Source organism: Scleropages formosus, chromosome 9, assembly GCF_900964775.1.
Source record: "Scleropages formosus chromosome 9, fSclFor1.1, whole genome shotgun sequence".
Classification (NCBI taxonomy): domain Eukaryota; kingdom Metazoa; phylum Chordata; class Actinopteri; order Osteoglossiformes; family Osteoglossidae; genus Scleropages; species Scleropages formosus.
In genome coordinates, this window is record NC_041814.1 from 16,509,080 (window position 1) to 16,530,009 (window position 20,930).

Genomic DNA, 20,930 nt, shown 5'->3' on the forward strand with positions numbered 1-20,930 from the left:
CTACAGTTGCCCCTTGAACAACAGGGGTTTGAACTGCGCGGGTCCACTTATATGCAGATTTTTTTCAATAAATATACTGTTATACACACACACACATTTTCTGAACCGCTTGTCCCCTACGGGGTCGCGGGGAACCGGAGCCTACCCGGCAACTCAGGGCGTAAGGGGGGAGGGGACACACCCAGGACGGGACGCCAGTCCATTGCAAGGCACTCCAAGCGGGACTCGAACCCCAGACCCACCAGAGAGCAGGACCCGGTCCAACCCACTGCGCCACTGCACCCCCTTACTGTTATACAATAAATAGAAATTTTTTGGAGATTTTCAAAAAAAAAACTCACAGACGAACCGTGTAACCTAGAAATATAAAAAAAAATCGAGAAAAAATTAGGTATGTCATGAATGCATAAAATATGTGTAGCTACTAGTCTATTTTATCATTTAGTACCATAAAATATACACATAATACATACAACATCTACAGTGTTTTGTATCATATAAGACAATATTGATGTAGGTACTGACAGACAGATGATTCATCTTGTAAACAGACAACGTAAACTTAGGGTATCAATAAATTCAGAACAGTACTGTAAATGTATTTTCTCTTCATTGTGATTTTCTTAACATTTTATTTTCTCTAGCTAACTTTATTGTAAGAATAAAATATGTAATACATATAACATACAAAATATGTGTTAATTGACTGTTTATGTTATCGGTAAGGCATCTGGTCAACAGTAGGCTATTAGTAAAGTTTTCGGGGAGTCAAAAGTTATACGTGGATTTTCGACTGAGTGGGGGGTCAGCGCCCCTAACCCCCACGTTGTTGAAGGGTCAGCTGTAATTCAGTAACTTCAGAGTAAATAGGGTAAATATTTACATGTAGAGAAAAAACTTGAGCAACTCCACGTGATAATGCACCTTTATGCAGTTCACTACAGGAAATACCACATGCACAACACAGTCTTTTTAGCACTTTCTCAGCATTGCCTTCATGGTTTCTTTTGCCTTTTTAAGGAACAACACTTAGAATAATAACAACACATAATTTCACTGTGGTAATATAATCTAAGAGAGGGTCCCATCTATTTAAAAGTTTCAGAAGGTTCAAATTTTTAACTGCACAACTGGAAAATGCAGGTGGAATTCAAAATGAAACTTTAACCTTAATTTCATCAATAGGCAATTAGAAATGTTCCACTGTAGGCTTAAAAATTTGTTTAAAACATTAATAAAGAAATAAACACATAGTTGCATGGTTATAAAATGGAACATAGCACAGACAATGTGTTTTGTATAGATAATGTGAGAAGCAACTTAATGAGTACATACAAAGTACATTTTCCTAGATTTCAATTGCCTTATAATAACAATATCATGCATTTAGTAGTAACAACTGATAACTTGTGTGATAATACTAATGCTGACGGCACTGCTAGAATTTTAATGGATGATTATACTAGGATCATAATAGTAAAAATTGCATTATAAAATTATAATATTGTTTTATTAGTTAAGTCATTATTTAAGCCATTCTTGAAGTCTTACTACTTGGGTTACTGAATTGATTGGACTACTGTTACATGGACTGAACATGTTGACTTTAATCCCCACCAAATCAGCCTATTGACTTTATGTGATAATATTCAAATTGTAGCAATGTGTTTTACATAAGTGAACAACTCCCCTCTTGCCTCAGGGATTACATCTGTGTCAGTTTTACTTCAAATTATTCCCACTTCATTTTCCTCCGTACCATTTGGCACCATTAACAAGACATTTTCCAAGAAATTGTTCCCCAGATCTCCCATTTCAAGGTGATGTAATGGTAACTTAGTGTTCTCTTCTGCTTACATTCTAAAATTATGAACCTGAATTTTATTTCAAGTGAGTTATAAATAACAAATGGGATTTGCCATAACAGAATTTTTATGTAGCTTTCAAAGACAAATTCAAAATTTTGACAAATTATGTATACAGACACATAGTCTGAAAAAGATTTTGGAATATACTATTCATTCTTGTTAGTTTTTGTGTTTTGCAAGCTGAAACCTTTAGATGCCTAATAGATCACTTTTCCAGGATGAGTGTGCTGATTAAACTAAATAAAGTGAAAACAAAAAGTGAAATAAGAAAAACAAAATACTCTCTTAAGGCTGCTTATCCAAATAGAGTTCTGCAATATAAAATATCTTTAACAATGATAAGTGAATAAGTAGCTCGAAGTACTACAAACCTTAGAGTTTACCACAATGTCTACTAGTCAGTTAAATCTATTTATTACTTTGGATGCAAGCGATGAGGCTAGCATGTTATAATATTTAAAAAAAAAAAAGACTTGACATGGTTTACAGTTTGAATCAAATGAATTGTAAATACATTATTCAGCTACATATTATATCAGGTTTGGCCAATTTCATATTAAGTGGTTTGTTGGCAACTGTAAAAACCTTAAAAACAAACAAATCACTTAATCAGTCCCTGATACTGCTTTGATTGCAGAAACCTTGCAAAGGAGTCCTTCTCCATCAGTGAGTAGATGCGCTTCTGGGCCAGGTCAAAGGTGGATGGGGAGAGAGCCACCAGATTCCTCAGTGTCATGTCCTTGGTGAAGTAATCAATGTTCACCTGTTAGCATAGGAAGGGGTATTAGATATCTCCTTATCAGATAGATAGATAGATAGATAGATAGATAGATAGATAGTACCATCCCAACAAGGAACTTTCAGGAAATTTATTAATGGTACAGGCTGTCATTATACTGTAAGTAGTGATGCATGTTAAAGTTTCTTCTTGGCTGTTGCTCAGTTTTGGATTACTGGACAGATCTAGATTAATTAGAGATTATTTTGAATGTTGTGCTCAATTTTTTCATAAATCTCTAGAACTAAAAGTCTTTTTCACACATTTAAAAGCAAAGAACCCAAGATGTCATAATCTTTACAATAACGAACGGCTTTTCAGAATCTGTGTGACTGTGTGAGAAAAGCCCTGTATAAAAATAAATTGAATTGAATCTGGCCGCGAAGCTAATCGAATTGCGCATTAATATTCTTCATTGAGTTTACTGCTTTGTCCAAGGCAGCTTGTAATCTTTGATAATCAACTTTACAACGATTTCCACATGTGCACAGCAGGCTGTTCTTACAGTATAATTTCAGAGTCCAGTTCATTCATATGCTTTCAGGCCTGCTATTTGCCCAGTTTACAACAACAAAAAAAAAGAGAAAAATGCGGAATCCAGCCGCTTTAGAGTTTTTGCAAATAAACCAGTGAAATTAATTTTAACAGGCAAACCTCTCTGGGAGCTTCTGTCTGAATAAACTCCTCATAGATTTTCTGGGCTTTTGCGGCCATTTTCACGGAAGATTTCTCCTTCTTGAAGTCCTCGCAAGCCACCCAGAACTCAATGTTTTCCTCGCTGAACTCGGATCTCAGGAAGCTCCTGAAAGTGGCTAGGCCATCTGTGAAATGTGACATAAGGGAAATAACGCGCGCAAAATGGAAAATATTTTAAAAGCAGCCATGGAGCAACATCTAACATTTAAAGGAATAAAAAAAATTAGTTTGGCAGTATACTGTCCATCGCAAGGTAGCCACACATGGGAACAATTTTTAGTCACCAGTTCACCTGAAACAAATGTCTTTGGACTGTGGGAGGAAACCCATGTGAAGAACATATGCAAACTCCATGCAGACTGAAGGGGACCAAACCTGTGCCTGGTCGCACCGACCCCCCAAGCACCTTGAGGCACCTAGGATCCCTCTGCGCCACCATGGCACCCCTGTATATTGTCAGTAGGAAAATTCTGGAATCTTTCAGCTCTGTACTCCTTTAAATGTTGTCTTGCTTTTAAAAACAATGTATCCTGATCAGAAAATTTAAAAAAGGGGTATCTTCTATTCGGTTCTTTTCAGTAGGAACATACTGTCCCAAACATACAATGTTTTCATTATTCACTTTCCTTGTGAGGCACTTTTCTGGTCTTGTGCTTCACAAAAAAGAAGATTGCTTTCTACCTCTGGTCTTTACTGGCATTTTGGTGTGCCAAATATGCCATTAAAGTTATCTTGCTGCTAATGTAATAATATAAATAATTTCTTCTGAGATTTATGTCATTGCCACTGATGTCAGAAAGTAGATGTCAATCCATGGCTTCAAACAGTGCAGGATCTTTATATTAATAACATATTTCACATCTGTATAATCTGAAGGAAAATAGTTCTAGCATATGAAAATGTAGTAAATTCCTGCTTTGGGTTTACAAAACAAAGAGTTTGCAAATACCTGAAAAACACATTTCACTCTCACCCTCTGATTTTAAGGTTTCAGGGTATAAATGTGGGTCAGGATTTTCCAACTCCACATGGAATCTTCAGAAAATGATGAAATAAATAGGAAACCGAATGTTTTCTAGTGAATATTTCCAAGATTTCATTAATGTTTATGTTCCTCTAGGAATGCAGAGTTTTTCTCATACAAACTCAAATACTTGAATGTATGATCAGGATAAATAAGCTGGATAAAAAAGCTTTTTTATGCGTTCAGCACAGTGTAAATAAACCTTGAGGACCTAATCACACTTTCTGAAACTGTCACTGTAAGGGTCCGGAACATTCAGCGGATTTACTGTGTGCATTTACACACTAGTGAAAACGCAAACGATTAAACCACCTATGACTCCGTTTCAGTCACGCATAAAACGAGCTGCTTTAGAGAGTTGAAAATGAAAATTTTGCTTACAGCTGTTTGCGAGCATTCGGTCAAGGGACTCCCGCCACTGCAAGGCGTCTTCAGGTGACGGTCTACAAAGAAGACACACGAGTGACACACCACCGTCACTTCAGCATGGCTCCACCCGGGGAGGAATGCAGATCAATCACGTTCACACCCTCAGAACATCCCACCATGGCTGGTGACCATCATAATGTGGTCCAAATACCTTTTGCAATGATCAGTGCTGAAGATCTCAATGAATTTGCTGTCGTCACTGGCACATTAACTCATTTCATTAGCTGGAATTACCAGGCTATTAGCGCAATGTAACAAAAATTTTATGATGTTGATTTTTTTTTTTTTTTTGAATTTTTCATTCAGTTTTGTTAGATTAAACATAGTTCTGGAGTTATTTTGTACTATGTGTCAGTTTTCAGAAAAAAATTTCCACATTCTTGAAGTTAGCAAATTTTGATGTTCTGCTGCCTTCTAGAGTCTTCCAGTGGCTCTAAACTAACAAACTGAAATGGACACTCCAGAAGAACTAGTGGTGTTTTTCTTCTCAGTAAACTTTAAATCATCATAATCAACACAAAATTTGACATAACTAAGAACTAAATAATTTTGTTGCATTGTGTAATGCAGCAAATTTCCAGGGTTTGTCATAAGGATCATCTTTTTAAATTAATTATGTATAAATATGCAATACGATGCTACTAGGAGGACCTTGCACAAATGAGTTAACTTGTCATTTATGGGAGCTAATAAAATCAGTTGTCAAGTATTAAGTATTTATTTCGTATTTAGAGGCAGTCAGCTGGCTTCCTTGCCCTTCATTGCAATGGTCCTTCTCAGTGTTATTAAATAATGATGACATCATTACTGAAGTGTTTAATTTAAAACTTTTTGCATGTATGTGATAGAAGGAATACAAGTGAATGAGCTATTTTGTCATGGAATGCAAGTTGGAGGGTAGTTTAGGACTGAAAGAAGGGCCAAATATCACTGATTCAGTTTTCTTGGGTGGAACCTAAAACCAGTAAGAATACAAAAAGAAATATAATAAAAATATCTATATTTTTCCTGTCCAAATGATATTTCTCACATAGTACAGCTTTTCAGTAATGCAGCTGTCAATCTATCACATAGATACAGGGAACAGAGAGCTGGCCATCTGTTTTCCTTTAACTGAACATATTGCTGGAGGCTTTCTTCCACATGGACGTCTCCGGAAAAACAGTCAAATGGTTAAAGGCGGCCAAACCAAACAGAAGCCGCGTGCCTGATCCTCGTTTCTGCTGCTGGGCGCTGACACGACAGAGTGCAGACCACCTGAGTCGGTGTAATCTCAGGGTTCAGTGCTGCAACTCAGCCATTTCTAGTGGTTCTACAATGGATCTTCTGCTCCACTGGAGCACATTTTGCTCACAGACTTGCCGCAGAAGGTGCTGGGCTGAATTTGAAGCGGCATATGCGGTACTGTAGACGGCAACCTGTTACACAAATGATTTCTTAATAGGCACGTAGGACACTACAGTGAGGTGACTCATTATCTTCTTCTTATTTCCTTGGTCATCTGTAGGCGTTTTCAACATATACTGGTTTAGTGTAGGATTTCACATTTCCCATTACACATGAGTGTCTACTAGAGACCTAGCTCAAACAGTTTTGAACACTAACACTAACTAAGCCTTATAGAACAATTGCAATTTTTTGAGTGCCATTGCTTATTATCACTACTACTTGTACTCAACCAGTTAAATTTGGGTGGAACAACACCCGAGTCATGTAATCTGTAGCACACCAACGGAACACAAGTTTAATTTGACTTTAACAGTATTTCTCACATAACTGGTGTATTTTTAACTACTAACTACCAAAACCACACTGACATAAGATTACCTGTCCCTTTCAAAGGTTGTTTCTGCTGTTTTGTAATCATGGAAGTCACAGTCTCTAAAATAAAATAAAGCGAGATATCTAGTTCAAACTTAATTCATTCTGTATTTTATTCTAGAGATACACATTTACTTTTTTGTCTGCTTCCTCTATGTTTGAATATGAAATTTTCTTGCTCGTGAGCAACGGTGCTAAATAAAAAAGCAGAATTCAGTTTTAAAATTCTTCTGGAGCTCAGCCTAAAGTAGGCAAAGCAGAAGACATGCCAGACTGATAACGGTTTTACTATCATTTAAAGCAACGGCCAACTACAGCCTGTTTCCATCTAGTGAGCCATTTCTTGAGGACTCTATTTTCCAAGATAAATTCTTTTCAGCAGGTGCTGCTGTCTTCAGACATCCGTCAACAGGACAAAAATAAAGTTGTTCTAATCCTGACAACAAAATTATTTATGCTTTGCCCTTCTGATGCAACAATAAATATTATATATTTCATTGCCAGTTTTCATGTATTCATGTATATACTAAGCAACACTGACATTTCAAGCCACATTGTAATGTTTGATTATTATACAAATCTGAAAGCAAAAATCTTTCCTTAGTGCTGAATTATATCTTAATGTTTTAATAAAGCAATAAAAAAAATTACAAAGATGTTTTTTGCATATATAATTCAACTTTTTTTATCAAAACATTTAAAGGATATCGTATTTATTCCCGTTTGTAACTGTTTTATGTTTATTTGCACTTTTACTGAAAAAAGTAAGTCCCCTCCATCCTTTAAGATTAAGTATAATCTTTTTTTCATGCATCACCAATATGAATTTCCTGTTCCCTACGAAGACAACACCCTTAGAAAAGATTCTCAAACAGGTTGATACCCCTCAATCTTGCCCTTAAATTGTGTGATGTCGGAAAATAGCTTCCATGTGGTCGTGATGTAAACCATTATGTAAAGAAACAGAAGACAAATTCACATTTAGAGGGTTTTGTTCTATGAATTGCTCTGTTAGAGCACGGGGTCTAACAGCAGAACCCTTCATTACCCCCAGCCTTGGACGCCTCTTCCAAATCTAACGTGTTGTTTATATGATTTCAAGTACTTAATTAATTTTGCTCTGCAATATTTCATGTACTGTATGCATAAATTGTTTAAATGACTAATACCTGATTCTTTCAGGACTTCATTTTATTCCAACTCCACTACCTGAAAAGTTATTAATCTTTCTCATTGCCTCATCCCAGTCTAGAGTGCTAGTCTTAATGCTGCTTTCCGCTCTCCTCCTCTCACTGGAAGAGAAAGTAAAAAAGGTAAGAAAGGTTTCACTAAATGTTAAGAAAGCTTATCAATAGCACTTTTAGACTGTTGACATGTTTGTTGACAAAGGATTAAAGGGATTTCAGGTGTGATACTCACTTCTGGATCTTTTCAGGCTTCTTCTCAAGCTTTTCAGGGTATGGGATGATGAGGTCGATGGAATTGTCTGGCTTTTGGAGCAAGGTTCCCAATTTTGTCTTGATCTCCTTAGCCCTTAAAGATAATTACATTACAATGAAACACAACAAATAAAAATCAAGTCCTTACTCGATGAGCATCGACAGGTTCTCGACTGAATTCAGGTTCACTTAATTTATTTGGCCATCACCCAAAACACAGCACTCGAGCAAACCGATATTTTTTCATGAGATTTTAACAGTTTGGTTTAATTTTCAAGGTTTAAATACCCAGTTAATTTCTGACAAAAAAATTGCAGCAACTACACATTCCTGGTATCAGTCAGTAATTTTGATACAAATTGACGTTCTCATTATTCTGCATGTTTTCTAAATATCACTGATGTATTTAGAGTCACAGAAAGCACAGATGACACTAGAGCAGTGGGAACATCTGTCTTTGGTTGTGGTATGCGTTTATTAAACATGTGTCATTTCCTCTAGCCCTTGGAAAGTCTCACTTGCAGGGAAAAATTCAGAAGATTACATTGTTCATGGAGTGGACAAATTCCAACAGCCCATCTATATTTGTAACACCATTGCATTGTGTAAAACGATAGTTTGATTTTTTAAATGTATCCAATTTAACATTCTGTACATTACATAATTTTCTTCATTACATAAGTATCAGGTTCTGAGACAAATCTGCAGAGCTGCAGGTGCCTTTCTCCATGTCTAACCCCAGTTATGCTATTTCCCTGAATGATTTTGAAAAATGCATATTTGGCGATACGGTAGGAGAAAAAAACAATGTCATACTTTAACTAATTGTGTTTCTTATAAAGTAAACATGCATGGTACAGTTCATCATTATTGTACTGTAAAAGTTTATCATTATTTTGCTGTCAAAATGTGGTAACTGATTCGATGTAATAACAGATTACAATATTTTATAAAATGTATGTATTAAAAATCTAAAGTGAAACTACTGGACTTTCTGTTGTGTTTTCTTTAAATTTGAGAAATCAGTTAATATTAGGTTTTGTAAATTTAAATACTGCTTTATTGTAAATGTGTTGTGAAATTTAAATTTGGTCAGCTTAAAGCGACCAGTTTTAAAAGTATATCTACATATGTGATCACACTGAATTTTTGCCTTGACTGAGTTGAACAGTGAGTACAGCAAGTAACTGCATCAGAAAATAACGGGAAATAACAGTATCAGTAACAAATAAATATGAAATAAAGTATAACAGAAACAGTATAACAAGCATCTTAAAATATACAAATCTCAAATTAATTAATACAAAAAAACTTTATTTCACAACTCCACCTTTCACAGCAATAATGTTGAAATAAAAATATAGTGTATTAACAGCAAATAGAAAATAATCACATGGAATAAGAAGTTTATTTGGGTCTTTTTGCTAAGTAGCTGAACTATTAGAGCAAACTTGTATAAATTCCTATTTGGAGAGGGAGATGAAAGATGAAGCAGTAAATTAAGCTTTCTTTTCAGCATCAGACACTTTCACCTTATATAAATACTTTGCAATGAATAACTTCCAGATGATCTTTGCTATTATTCAAACAAGGCACAGGGGAGAAGCTTGTATTTTCACAGCTCTGTTAAAAGTCTACCTTTAAGTTCTGTGGCAAAGCGTACAGCATTTTTTCTGCAGTACCTTTTCAGTGCGTAAAATCGCACTTTAGACTTTAAAAATCACACAAGAAGAATTAAGATGTGCCATTTTGCTATTTGTATTTAGTTGCTGATCCATATATTCTATTTTCAAGCTGGTTACGTATATCTGTAGGTATGTAACCTTGTTCCTAGCCCTCTGAGGAACACCCCTATATAATAAGCTACAATGATCGACTGTTTTTCTTGCAGTTTAACTTGTAAAGCTGTCAGAAACTTATGTCAGAAGTTGAAATGTTCTGAAACTAAACATCTCAGCAGCAGACCAAATAACAGCTCACATAATAACATGCAAGTTTATAATGTTTTACCTCTCCAGACATGTCTGGGGCAAAGCTCCTAATCCTTTACACATTTTCCGTAGATTTCAGTCTTTCACGGTGATGTGCACATGTGAAAAGTCAGCCCCATGGACCAGTGCCTGGCTTCCTTTGCCTCCGTCTCCTTCCACATGGGGCTATATAGAGACAATGTGCTGGCGCTAGGACAGAGGCTCCACCAATCAAACCGCGATCTCTAGTTAGGTTCAGCGGAAACTGAACAGTAAAGAGGAGACGTGGTCTCTCAGGATCAGATAACAACATGTTCCCTTAGAAATGTCCACCAGCCATCGTGGTTTCGTAGCAACTCTTTTATTTAAACAGGACGGGTTGGACAATGAAATCACTCATCAGTTTGTCAAGAAACAAGAGCTCCTTTCAGCAGTGAGAAATGATAAACATTGACGCTACAGTCACTTCAAGCCACTTACTGTAGAACATGACTTTTGTTTTGGAGGTGAATAAAAACGCAAACAGTTTTTTGCACAAGTCATGAAAACACATTCAAACTATTGCATGTACACTGTGTTTGTTTTGTGATGTCCTAAATATTGAATTATATATGCACAGCTGAAGCGTGCACTCTTGAGAATAGGGTGTCAGGCCCGGAACCACTCTTTCTTCTCTAGGAAACTCCATATGGTAGTTAGTGGACACAAGACCAGGATGTATATTTCATTACTCCATTTTTTAGCTAAAACTTCTATGAAGAGCACATTACAATGTGGGATTTTTTTTTTTTTTCACTAGCAGTGAAGGGGAAGTGCCTTCTTTTCTCAACGACACAAGAAGTGGTGGTGTAGAATTGCTTTGATTCTGCCTCGCCTCATCTTCTTAACCTTATTTTATGTCACCTGACCCAATGTTCCATATATTTTATTTTTAAATGATGCAGTGGACTCATTAGTTTACTTTTGCGACGGAGCAGCGAGCCACAAGGGAGGGTGTTTTATTGCAGCAAGTGGCCTCGCAGCCCTTGCTCCCGGCCAGTGTGCCTGGCACCGTTTCTTTCAAACTGTAAATCACCTAACCTTATGTTGCTTGACTCAATGTGCTAAGACTATAAAGAGATACTAGATCACCTTTTCATTGGACACAAGTGTGTCACCCTTTGCTTGCAAATGAAGGCTTTCTGAGATGTATGCCAACACAGTTGAACAATTCTGTTCTTCGACAGAAAGAAAAAGATGTGAACTGGCAACTCTGGCTAGCTGTGGGTGGGGGAGGTCACGAGTACAGGATTGAGGCACTGGATAGCAATGCTTTTATTAAATTGAAGAGCAACCAAAAAAATAAGGACAAGGTCGTTTCAAAGCAATTCAACCAAAAACGGGATCTGAGTGCTCAAATGAACTGTGAAATGCAAGAAACTGCACTTCTCATAGTCCTTTCCTTCTGCCCTGGCCAGCTGCCATCGCTATTGATGAGAACTGGTATAGCATTGGAAACTGAGTCCTATATGTTCTAATGACCCATAGCATGGGTCCAAGTCCCAACAAGTCATCGAGCCTTCATAGTAACAGTCCATATTTCTAAGAACTGCACTTCCTGCACATCTGCAAACTTGGCCACAACTGCAATAAAGTCCCTTAAAACAAATATCATTAGGTTGCCTGGAACGTAATGTCTAAAAGAAATCCTTACAGAAGCATTAATGATTTAGGCATGGCATTGCTGCATGTTTAATGTATTTTTGTTTTTAATATTATAACAGCACAGAAAATCAATGGTTGCAGCCGAAGGGAAATAAAACATCTACAATGTAGAAGAAAAGGAACTGAGGTATATTTTGGAGAATGTACTGTAAAGTACTGGTGCTGTATCCAGGAAAGCAAGACAAAATGATAAAGGATCTGGAGCGAATTAAAAAAGAAAAGGAAAAAACTTGCAAGCCACATGAAGTACAGAGTGTATTGGTAGAGACTGTGATGTGTGATTACAGGTTTGCCCGTTCAAATCCCAAAAGGTGTTATGGCTGTGCCTTGATTAAGGTATGTAAACTCTGTTAATTGCTTCATTAAACAAAAATGTGTATAAACATTGGAAATGATGTTAGTCATTGGGGTAGAAATGTCTGATAAGAAATTAAACAAACAGCAGCTGGCAGTTGCAAGTGGCCATAACCATTCCGTGATGAATATTTGGACCAGCCATAATAATATTGCGTGCTTTTCAAATATGAGCAGCTGCAGAAACAAATGTAGCTTCTGACACGTTTTGCCTGTGGGAATTTATGTTCTGTATCTAGAAGAAGGCCTTTGTTGATTTTCAAAGATATATCTTAGTAAGCGCTAGTCCTCATAAATATTTTAACTTCTCTGTAAACTGCCTGACATTTTTTTTCCAGCATAACAACATTACAATATTTTAAAGGTTGTCTTTTCTTTGAACTGTTTCAAAACTTGTAATTTTAAAGGAGTAGCATGAAAAATATGTTTTAAGGTCATAAATTTGAACTGGTACAACTGATTTAATGACTCACTTTAGATTTATAGCCAATATACTGTACATTTGGAAACGCATGCAAGCTTTGAAAGCATATCAGGACTAATGCGACTTTGATGTTCAACACTTCTCAAGCTGATTTTTACATTTGCTTGCGTTGCTTTTCACTCTTCAGAGAACACAGTTGTTTTTTTTTAAGAAAACTGAGAAAAGAATAGACAAAAATTACTGTAGGCCAACTCTTACCCTCTCCCACTGTATAAAGGCTCCACTCTCTATGTGTATTATGTGCATTAGAGTAATTCAATATTTTGAATGACTTGCAGTAAACATGCAGCAAATTCATGCAAAGTTTTAAGTGAGTAATTTAAAACATAGGAAAAGAATTAGCTTAAAAGTTTCAGAAACCTTGTCTTTCTTGTGGAGAAAATATAATTTTGGAGCTTCATTTCAAAATTGACCCCCGCTGAAAGTTTTCAGGTGGAGCAGTTTGAACTTGCCAAGTATTTCTGGTAAAAGTCACTGAGCGAATGTAAACGAGCACAGCGTAAGGTTAGGATCATGGGAGCCCGTCAAATAATTAATGCCAGTCAAACATGTTATTTGGTATAACAGTCCTTCTGGAAAGCACATTCCATGTAGTGCTACCCTTGTCTCAGCCCAGCCCAGCCCAGCCCAGCCCCTCGCAGTTGTATAAACAAGCATTTTATTGTTATATTGTTTTAAATATGAACCCTTCTTGATAATATTGTTTTGCTTCTTATCAAATCACAAAAGCATTTATTTTCTGATCATATCTGCAGACTTAAGTTAACCTCTTTGGTTTCTAGAAAAAGCACATCTAGTTTGAGCGAGGCAAAGCATAAACCAAACAATAGGAGACTTTATTTTTGCTGGGCTTTTGTGGGAGGACAACTGCATCATAGAGGCAAAAATCTTTTGAGGAGTTATACTACACTCTGCAAAGAAATGGTTCTAAAGAAAAGGCAGAAGTTGATACGCAGCTTTTCTTTCAGCACCAGTCATTTCTAACACATTCCAGAGCAATTCTTGCTCTGCTTTAGAGAAAAACATCTAAAGTATTCTGCTTTAGCACCAAAATAGCCACTTATTAACACTGATGGAAATTTTTTCTACACATATATAGTTTAAACATCATAAACCTAAATTCCGGTAGAAAATGACCAAAGTAACATGAAACCACTTAGTGCTGAAATGGAAATGAAAACCATGGAAGGATGTTTGGCCCTGTGGAGAGTGCACCATTGCAGTCAAAATAAATAAAAGGTCCCTGGCATCGATATTGCTTTTTCATTCCATGCACATGTTCTCTTTGCTGAGCAAGAAAAGGTAATTGTAAGTACTGAGTTAAAATCAATGCATTCAGCTATTTAAAATATCTGGGTAGGCCTACCCATGACTGCTTTCCATTATGTTTAGCTCCGCCTCCTGGTATTCTGCATAGTGCGTGGTTCGGTTTACATCTTACATCACTGAAGGGCCTATTGGGAGTTAAATCAACGTAGCATACAGAGCCGCTGCACGTTACAGATTTTCCAGGAGTAAGTTGAACTCAAGTATATTTCCTGTGTTCCATTTTAAAGAAGCATTTTTAGTCCTCAGATCTCCGATTACTCAAACCATGAGTGATCAGCATGTGCTTTCCATTATGTGAAATGCCCCTTTCTCTGAACAATACATTTAAATTGAACAGAACACTGGAGGGCAGATGCCAAAAGTTCTGTAAAAGATTCCAGGGCCCACTTATCTGGAAGACCATTATTATTGCACTTGTTCTCTTTCAGTATGGTAAACAGAAGCCTTTCAGTATTCATAAGTATAGTTATTACGCACATTATGAACTCTGTTGAAGCCAATGTACATTTTACACATATAATTTCCACATATAAAATACATTCTGGCTCTAAAGCTCTAAACTACCCCTGTTTTGTATTAATAATGGTGATAATGAAATGCCAGGTATCTGCAATGAGGATTGGTATTTCATTTAATTGCAGTATCCTGTGGAGCAAAGCTGAAATATCCCCTCTGTGCTAGATGGAAGAGTCCTGTAATTTTACACCAAAGATCAATTATCAGGAATCCTGCTCAAATCTCAGACATTTCCTTTAATTCAAGGGCCCTATTTATAGTACAGTTCTATCAGTCAGTCAAGCCTTTTGTTATGGCTCATCTTACTCGTAGACATTAACTTACATTTATTCATTTAGCTGATGCATTTCTCCAAAGCACCTTACAATGTTAAGGTTACAATTATTTACCCATTTATACAGCTGGGTAATTTTCCCTTAGCAATTCAGGGAAAGTACCTTGCTCAAGGGTACTACAGCTAGAGGTGAGGCTCAAACCTGAAACCTTTGGGTCCAAAGGTAGTCACTCCAGCCACTACACTACCAGCTGTCCGTTTAGCTGATCCAGAGGTTGCAGCTGTTGTGCATTAAGGAATTATCACAGTGTTGTATATACATCGTTTTTCAGACCATTGCTGTATACTACTTCGTATTCTATTAATTTCATCCAAAACATACAGGAACTTCATACATGGTTAAATAAAGGAAGTAATAAAGAAAATGAAGGAATGAAGGAAATGCATCTTCAGGTCATAAAAGCCTAATATTACAGTCCATGCACTGTGTAAGTGAAGCAAAATTGTCCTTGATTGCTTTACAGATAAGGCGTCAGAGAGGCAGACTTCATTCCAACATGCAGAACCGCAATTCCTCTCTCTTGCTCTTTATGCTGAATTCCCAAGGCATCCCTGAAATAGTGCTCTATTTACAGAAACTCAGCTGACCACTTGCCACCCATCCACAAGTTTCCAGATTAACAATGGAAATTATGTTTGGTAAAAAAAGTTTGGCTTCAATTCACAGAACTATTTCATAGTATAAAGAACTCTATCTATCTATCTATCTATCTATCTATCTATCTATCTATCTATCTATCTATCTATCTATCCCAAAATCAAAGGCAACATTTTAAAGTCAATATGAAACACAATTCATTTTTGCTTTATGATAAATTTTGAGAGGAGGGCATAGTGGTATGGGGGCATGGCGGCATGGCAGCATGGGGGGTTCAGCTGGTGCCTCTAGTGGGGTTGGGCTGGGGTTCAAGCCCTGCTTGGGGTGCCTTGTGATGGACTAGCCCCCTATCCTGGGTGTGTCCCGTCCCCCATCTAGGGGATAAGCAGCTGGTTGAATGAATAATTTTTTTTAGAGCAGGTGATGAAATTTAGTGCACAACAGTATTTCTATCATTTATTTGTGCAGCAAATGACATTTATAATATCACATAGTGGTCTAAGTGTGTCCCTAGATGTGCCGTGCCTTAGCAAACACTAAATAAGGTTAAATAAATCTTCAGTTTGCTGCAATGCGTCTCAAATGTTTCAAGTCCAAAGGCACATCAATGCCCTAAGAAGAAAGATTTCAAAGAAGGACTTTGCTTGCTCTGACAGATCCAGGACACCATCATTAAGACACACAGGCAAAGCTTCTTAAAATCAGACCCACAAAAGGCAGGAAATCACAACTAAGCAAATCTTCGAACTCTGTGGGCTTCAGAAAGGTTTTATTTTCTGATGCAATGTCTTAGATATATATTCCTGAGAATCAACTTAAATTGGTGTATAAAGAAAGAAAAAGTCATCTAAGATGCTAACTGCACAGAAGCAAGATATTCTGTACAGAAACAGAATGGTAAGGATGGAAGACAACGGTTCTTGTTCAAACTTTACATTTTAGAGTGGAAATTTCAATCTTTAAATGTTTTGCAATATAACATTTGTTACGGCATAAGAATTCATTCTTAATTTTGAATGCAGTTGATGGAAAGATTATTCCCTGGATTTTAACAGACATATTCAATGATCTATTATTATTAGTTATAATGTCACCTTTCAAAATATTTAACAGCACCTTTATTTAATATCCAGATAAATTTACCTTTAGATTATGTGAAATCACTTCAGAGATTTTGATAATAATTTCACTAAGAAATGTGAAAATTCTCCAAAAGTAGAGTTGACACTAAAGCTTAGTTGCCATGGAAAATATTTTTTGCCCGAAGTGACCTGCTGTGACATCTTTAGCATCTCCAGAGAATGGAAATGTATTTAGCTTGAACCAGAGTCTGAGTGTGGGAAATATAAATATTCTGGATCTTATGAGCCTAAATAGTCTTTAGCCTTTGGCCTCAAGGGAGACTGAAATGAAGAGAGGAACTAAAACAAGGTTATCAACAGATTCCAAGCTAACAGAGTCACTGATGTGTCAAATTTCCATGCATTTTTAAAAAGCATAAAGCACAGTAATACCTGTCTAATAGAAGTCATACAGATTAATATTTTTATTTCTTAATAAACACCTAAGCAACTAAATGTATGGCAACACATATTATTTGAAATGATGACAAAATTAATCTTAATTGTATACAGTTGAGCAGCTATGGTCAAAGCAACAAAACTGGCTTTGTGTACGACCACTGGAGAGCAGTTTTTCTCCTGTCACAAGGGTTACAAAACATGATATTTCGGACATTTTTTTTTAATGCACAGATTATTTTCTCAAACCTTGAACTGATGGGTTTTGCATTTTCTGGAAATGAAATGGTTCAGTTAACTTAAAATAAAGACATGCTGATGTCACTCAAGGTGGGGTGTGGTGGTGTGGTGGTGCGGTGGTGCAGTGGTGCAGTGGGTTGGACCACAGTCCTGCTCTCTAGTGGATCTGGGGTTCGAGTCCTGCTTGGGGTGCATTATGACGGACTGGTGTTCTTTCTGGGGTGTGTCCCCTCCCCCTCTGGCCTTACTCCCTGTGTTACTGGGTTGACTCTGTGACCCCGTATGGGACAAGCAGTTCTGAAAGTGTGTGTGTGTGATGTCACTCGTAATACTCTATGTGTTAAATTTCATATCAGTTTCAATTGTAATGTGGTGTCAAAACAAAAAAATCAGAGTAAATCTTTTGACTCTCCTTAAAGAATTTCATTCACATGTAAAGCCTATTTTCAGTAAGTACTTTTTAGACAGAAGATCAGAGAAGTTCATCTAAATGTAAAGCTTGCACTGGGTGGCAGGATTGTGAGGTAAACACACACATTTTCAGAACCGCTTGTCCCATAGGGGGTCGCGGGGAACCGGAGCCTACTCGGCAACACAGGAGGGGGGGGGACACACCCAGGACGGGACCCCAGTCCATCGCAAGGCACCCCAAGCAGGACTCGAACCCTAGACCCCGCGGAGAGCAGGACTGTGGTCCAACCCACTGCGCCACCGCACCCCCCATTATGAGGTTAACAGCCAATATGAAAGTACAATAAATGATCAGGACTGAAAGACTAAGCAATCCATACAGGAAATTTAAGAGCAGCTACATTCATTCCCATCGTTATGTAACCATCTTCAGAAATGCAATCCCTGTATGACTGCCAAGTAGTGGAAGATCCAGGAAATCTTGAAAATCAGTAAAAATCTGAAAATCGTTTACCCTATAAATGTGTAAATAATTGTAAGTAGCTTAACATTATAAGTCGCTCTGGAGAAAAGCATCAGCTAAATGAACACACACACACACACACACACACACACTTTCAGGACCGCTTGTCCCATACAGGGTCGCAGGGAACCAGAGCCTACCCGGTAACACAGGGCGTAAGGCCAGAGCGGGAGGGAACGCACCCAGGACGGGATGCCAGTCCGTCACAAGGCACCCCAAGCGGGACTCAAACCCCAGACCCACCAGGGAGCAGGACTGTGGGCCAACCCACTGCGCCACCGCACCCCTGCTAAATGACTAAGTATATGTAAATATATGTAAATGTGTACAAATATGAGTGGACATGCTTTAAGAATAGTACACCATGCCCTCTGCTGCTCAGGGTGAGTAAGAGCAGCTGTATAATAACACACACACTTTCAGAACCGCTTGTCCCATACAGGGTCGCAGGGAACAGGAGCCTACCCAGCAACACAAGGCATAAGGCCGGAGGGGACACACTCAGGACGGGACGCCGCAAGGCGCCACAAGGCACCCCAAGCAGGACTCGAACCCCAGACCCACCAGAGAGGAGGACCTGGTCCAACCCACTGTGCCACTGTGCCACTGCATCCCCTTGTATAATAACAGCTTCTTATAATTATACGAGGGGACGCGGTAGCACAGCTGGCTTGGCTGGGTCCCGCTCTCTGCTGGGTCTGGGTTCTAGTCCTGCTTGGGGTGCCTTGTGGTGGACTGGCGTCCTTTCCTGGGTGTGCCCTCCAGCCCTGTGCCCTGTGTTGCCAGGTTAGGCTACGGTTCGCCACGACCCCCACTCAGGACAAGCGGTTTCAGACGGTGTGTGTATAGTTATACAAAATGAAAAACAATGTTAGTTGAATATTATTAAACTTGAAGCAGAGGGTGTAGTACTACTTGGAACTAGAGGGTGACGGAGGGCCGGCACTTGGCTGACGGCTTAAAAACTGGCACATCTAGATGCCATAGGAACATCTATAGCTTGTGAACTTTCTGTTTGCTTCTTTTACACCTTCTGCACTCTTTTGAAGAACATAGGGCAGCACTTAGTTTTCAAATTGCTTCCTTTTGCAAAGTACCATGCTGTATTTGTTATTGTAATATAAATATAAAATACTAACTTATGAGATAATTTATCTATTGAATAAAGTTAGCTTCAATTCCAGATAATTAAAACACTTTCAGGCAATGAACAGTCTGATATATCTATTAATGTTGTATATATAATCATCATTTTTTTGGTTGACCCAAATAATAATGTCAATAGTATTCAGTTATAATGTAACAACCCCAGCAAGTGAAAGCCCTGAGACCTACCAAAGGCACCACTTGAAATCCATGTAATTAATCCAACACTCCTGCTTTCAATTCACCTGATCAGTTTCCCAGCTTATATAAAGGGGTTGAAGTCATATCACTAGTTTGTGGAGTCTTGGTTAGTGCTTTACTGTGATTATCTAGTGGTGGCTGTTCACCGTGTTTCTGTTTCAGTCCTGTTGGTGCTAGTCCTTTGTGATCCTGTCCAGGTCCTGTGTACCACCCTGTCTTTGCCACACACCTTTGTATTACCTCTCTTCACCCAATGCTGTTTCACTTAGTGTATAACATTGAGTCTCTTGTTCTGTGTCCATCGTCTCACCCTTGCGCTTCAATTCCTGCTTAGTGCTGTGAACTTGTATTTATGGGCTGCTCAGTAGCCCGCTACACATAATGTGAAGACTAGGGGTAGGTGATGTTTACTTCAACGCCAACGGGGATGTGTCCCCATTGCCTCCCCTTTAATTATACCTGTTCCAGAGAAAATGAAATGGACTAGTGTCAGCAGGTTCTGCTGTGGTTCCAGCCACCCTGTGTTTGGTCTCCTCTCCAGCTGTAGTTCCCTCAATACACACCACCTGGTGCAGTAAAAATTACCCAGCTATGTAAAGGGGTAAGTAACTGTAAGCAGGTTAACACTGCAAGCTGCAGTGGAGAGAAGCACAAGATAAATGAACAAGGGACTAGTGCTGAATGGCAAAGAATGTCTTTTGTACTTTGCACATCTCTCACCTCCAGGTGGCAGTCTTCCTCTTCAGCAGTGTTATACTTTCATGGGTGTCTGCGAAAGCGGTCAGAGGTACAAGAAAATACATCAACACTTCTCTTGCACATTAAAGAGGGTGCAATGTGCAACAAATAAAAATGGATGGCAGAGGGTGGGGACAGCTATCTCGTACCTTCTCTCTGTGCTAATTAAGTTCTGATCTTGTCTTAATGGTGTATATCGGTTTTTGTACTGAGTAATGAAATAAACCATCAGTGGCCCTATGAAATGCTAGTTCTTTTGTTAAGCTGTCTGCAATGGAACTAAATCTGACAAGTAATGTATTCATATATTATTTTGCTCCTATTTTTAAAGTCCAAGTATGTCATACTGTGATGTACGTAAGAATCAAGCCTTTTGTTGAAGCGAAAAATAATCTGTCAAATGTGAAAATGTCTTGGGATTTTTTGTAGATACCAGCGTATACAGGTTGAGTTTCAGTGACCACAGCGTCACCCTCAAGGGTTGCCTGGGGCAGAAGGGTGTACAGTCAGTATCAAGCAGAAAGAATTCTGGGGTGCCGGCGAAGACGACTTAATCGGTAAACTGCTTGTGAAAATCGGCAAAAAGCTCCAGGATTCCGTTCAAACTGAACAGGATTTGTTTTTTAGTACTACGTCATCAAAGCCCCTTCGGGGCCTGGAGTGCGCGGACTCTCTATTCTGGTCCGTTCCTCTGCGCGTTCACGTTTTTGAAACGGAGAAATACCCGTTGGTCCCGTCGGAGCTTCAGTTGATGGAACGTCCAATCGCAGTGTGGGGCCTTTACTGCAGTACTGACTAAGTGATGTA

At 38.2% G+C, this 20,930-nt stretch overlaps 1 protein-coding gene across 1 annotated transcript; it reads right to left on the reverse strand.

The window, feature by feature from the left end:
• Nucleotides 1-714: 714 nt before the first annotated feature.
• On the reverse strand, nt 715-10,203 carry LOC108935304 (regulator of G-protein signaling 5-like). Its single transcript, XM_018753807.2, has 5 exons — nt 10,066-10,203; nt 8,036-8,149; nt 4,748-4,809; nt 3,301-3,467; nt 715-2,631 (listed from the first exon to the last, which is right to left on the reverse strand). The coding sequence occupies exons 1-5, from the start codon at nt 10,107-10,109 to the stop codon at nt 2,470-2,472; spliced, it is 549 nt and encodes a 182-aa protein (XP_018609323.1). The 5' UTR covers nt 10,110-10,203; the 3' UTR covers nt 715-2,469.
• Nucleotides 10,204-20,930: the final 10,727 nt, after the last annotated feature.

What these genes read in the sequence shown, in the direction of transcription:
- LOC108935304 (XM_018753807.2), bottom strand. Translation starts at nt 10,109, where the DNA reads ATGTGTAAAGGATTAGGAGCTTTGCCCCAGACATGTCTGGAGAG. An exon ending in AAGCCTGAAAAGATCCAGAA is followed by an intron (nt 4,810 to 8,035) that starts GTGAGTATCACA and finishes TCTTCTTTGTAG; the next exon opens with ACCGTCACCTGAAGACGCCT. An exon ending in CCGAATGCTCGCAAACAGCT is followed by an intron (nt 3,468 to 4,747) that starts GTAAGCAAAATT and finishes CACATTTCACAG; the next exon opens with ATGGCCTAGCCACTTTCAGG.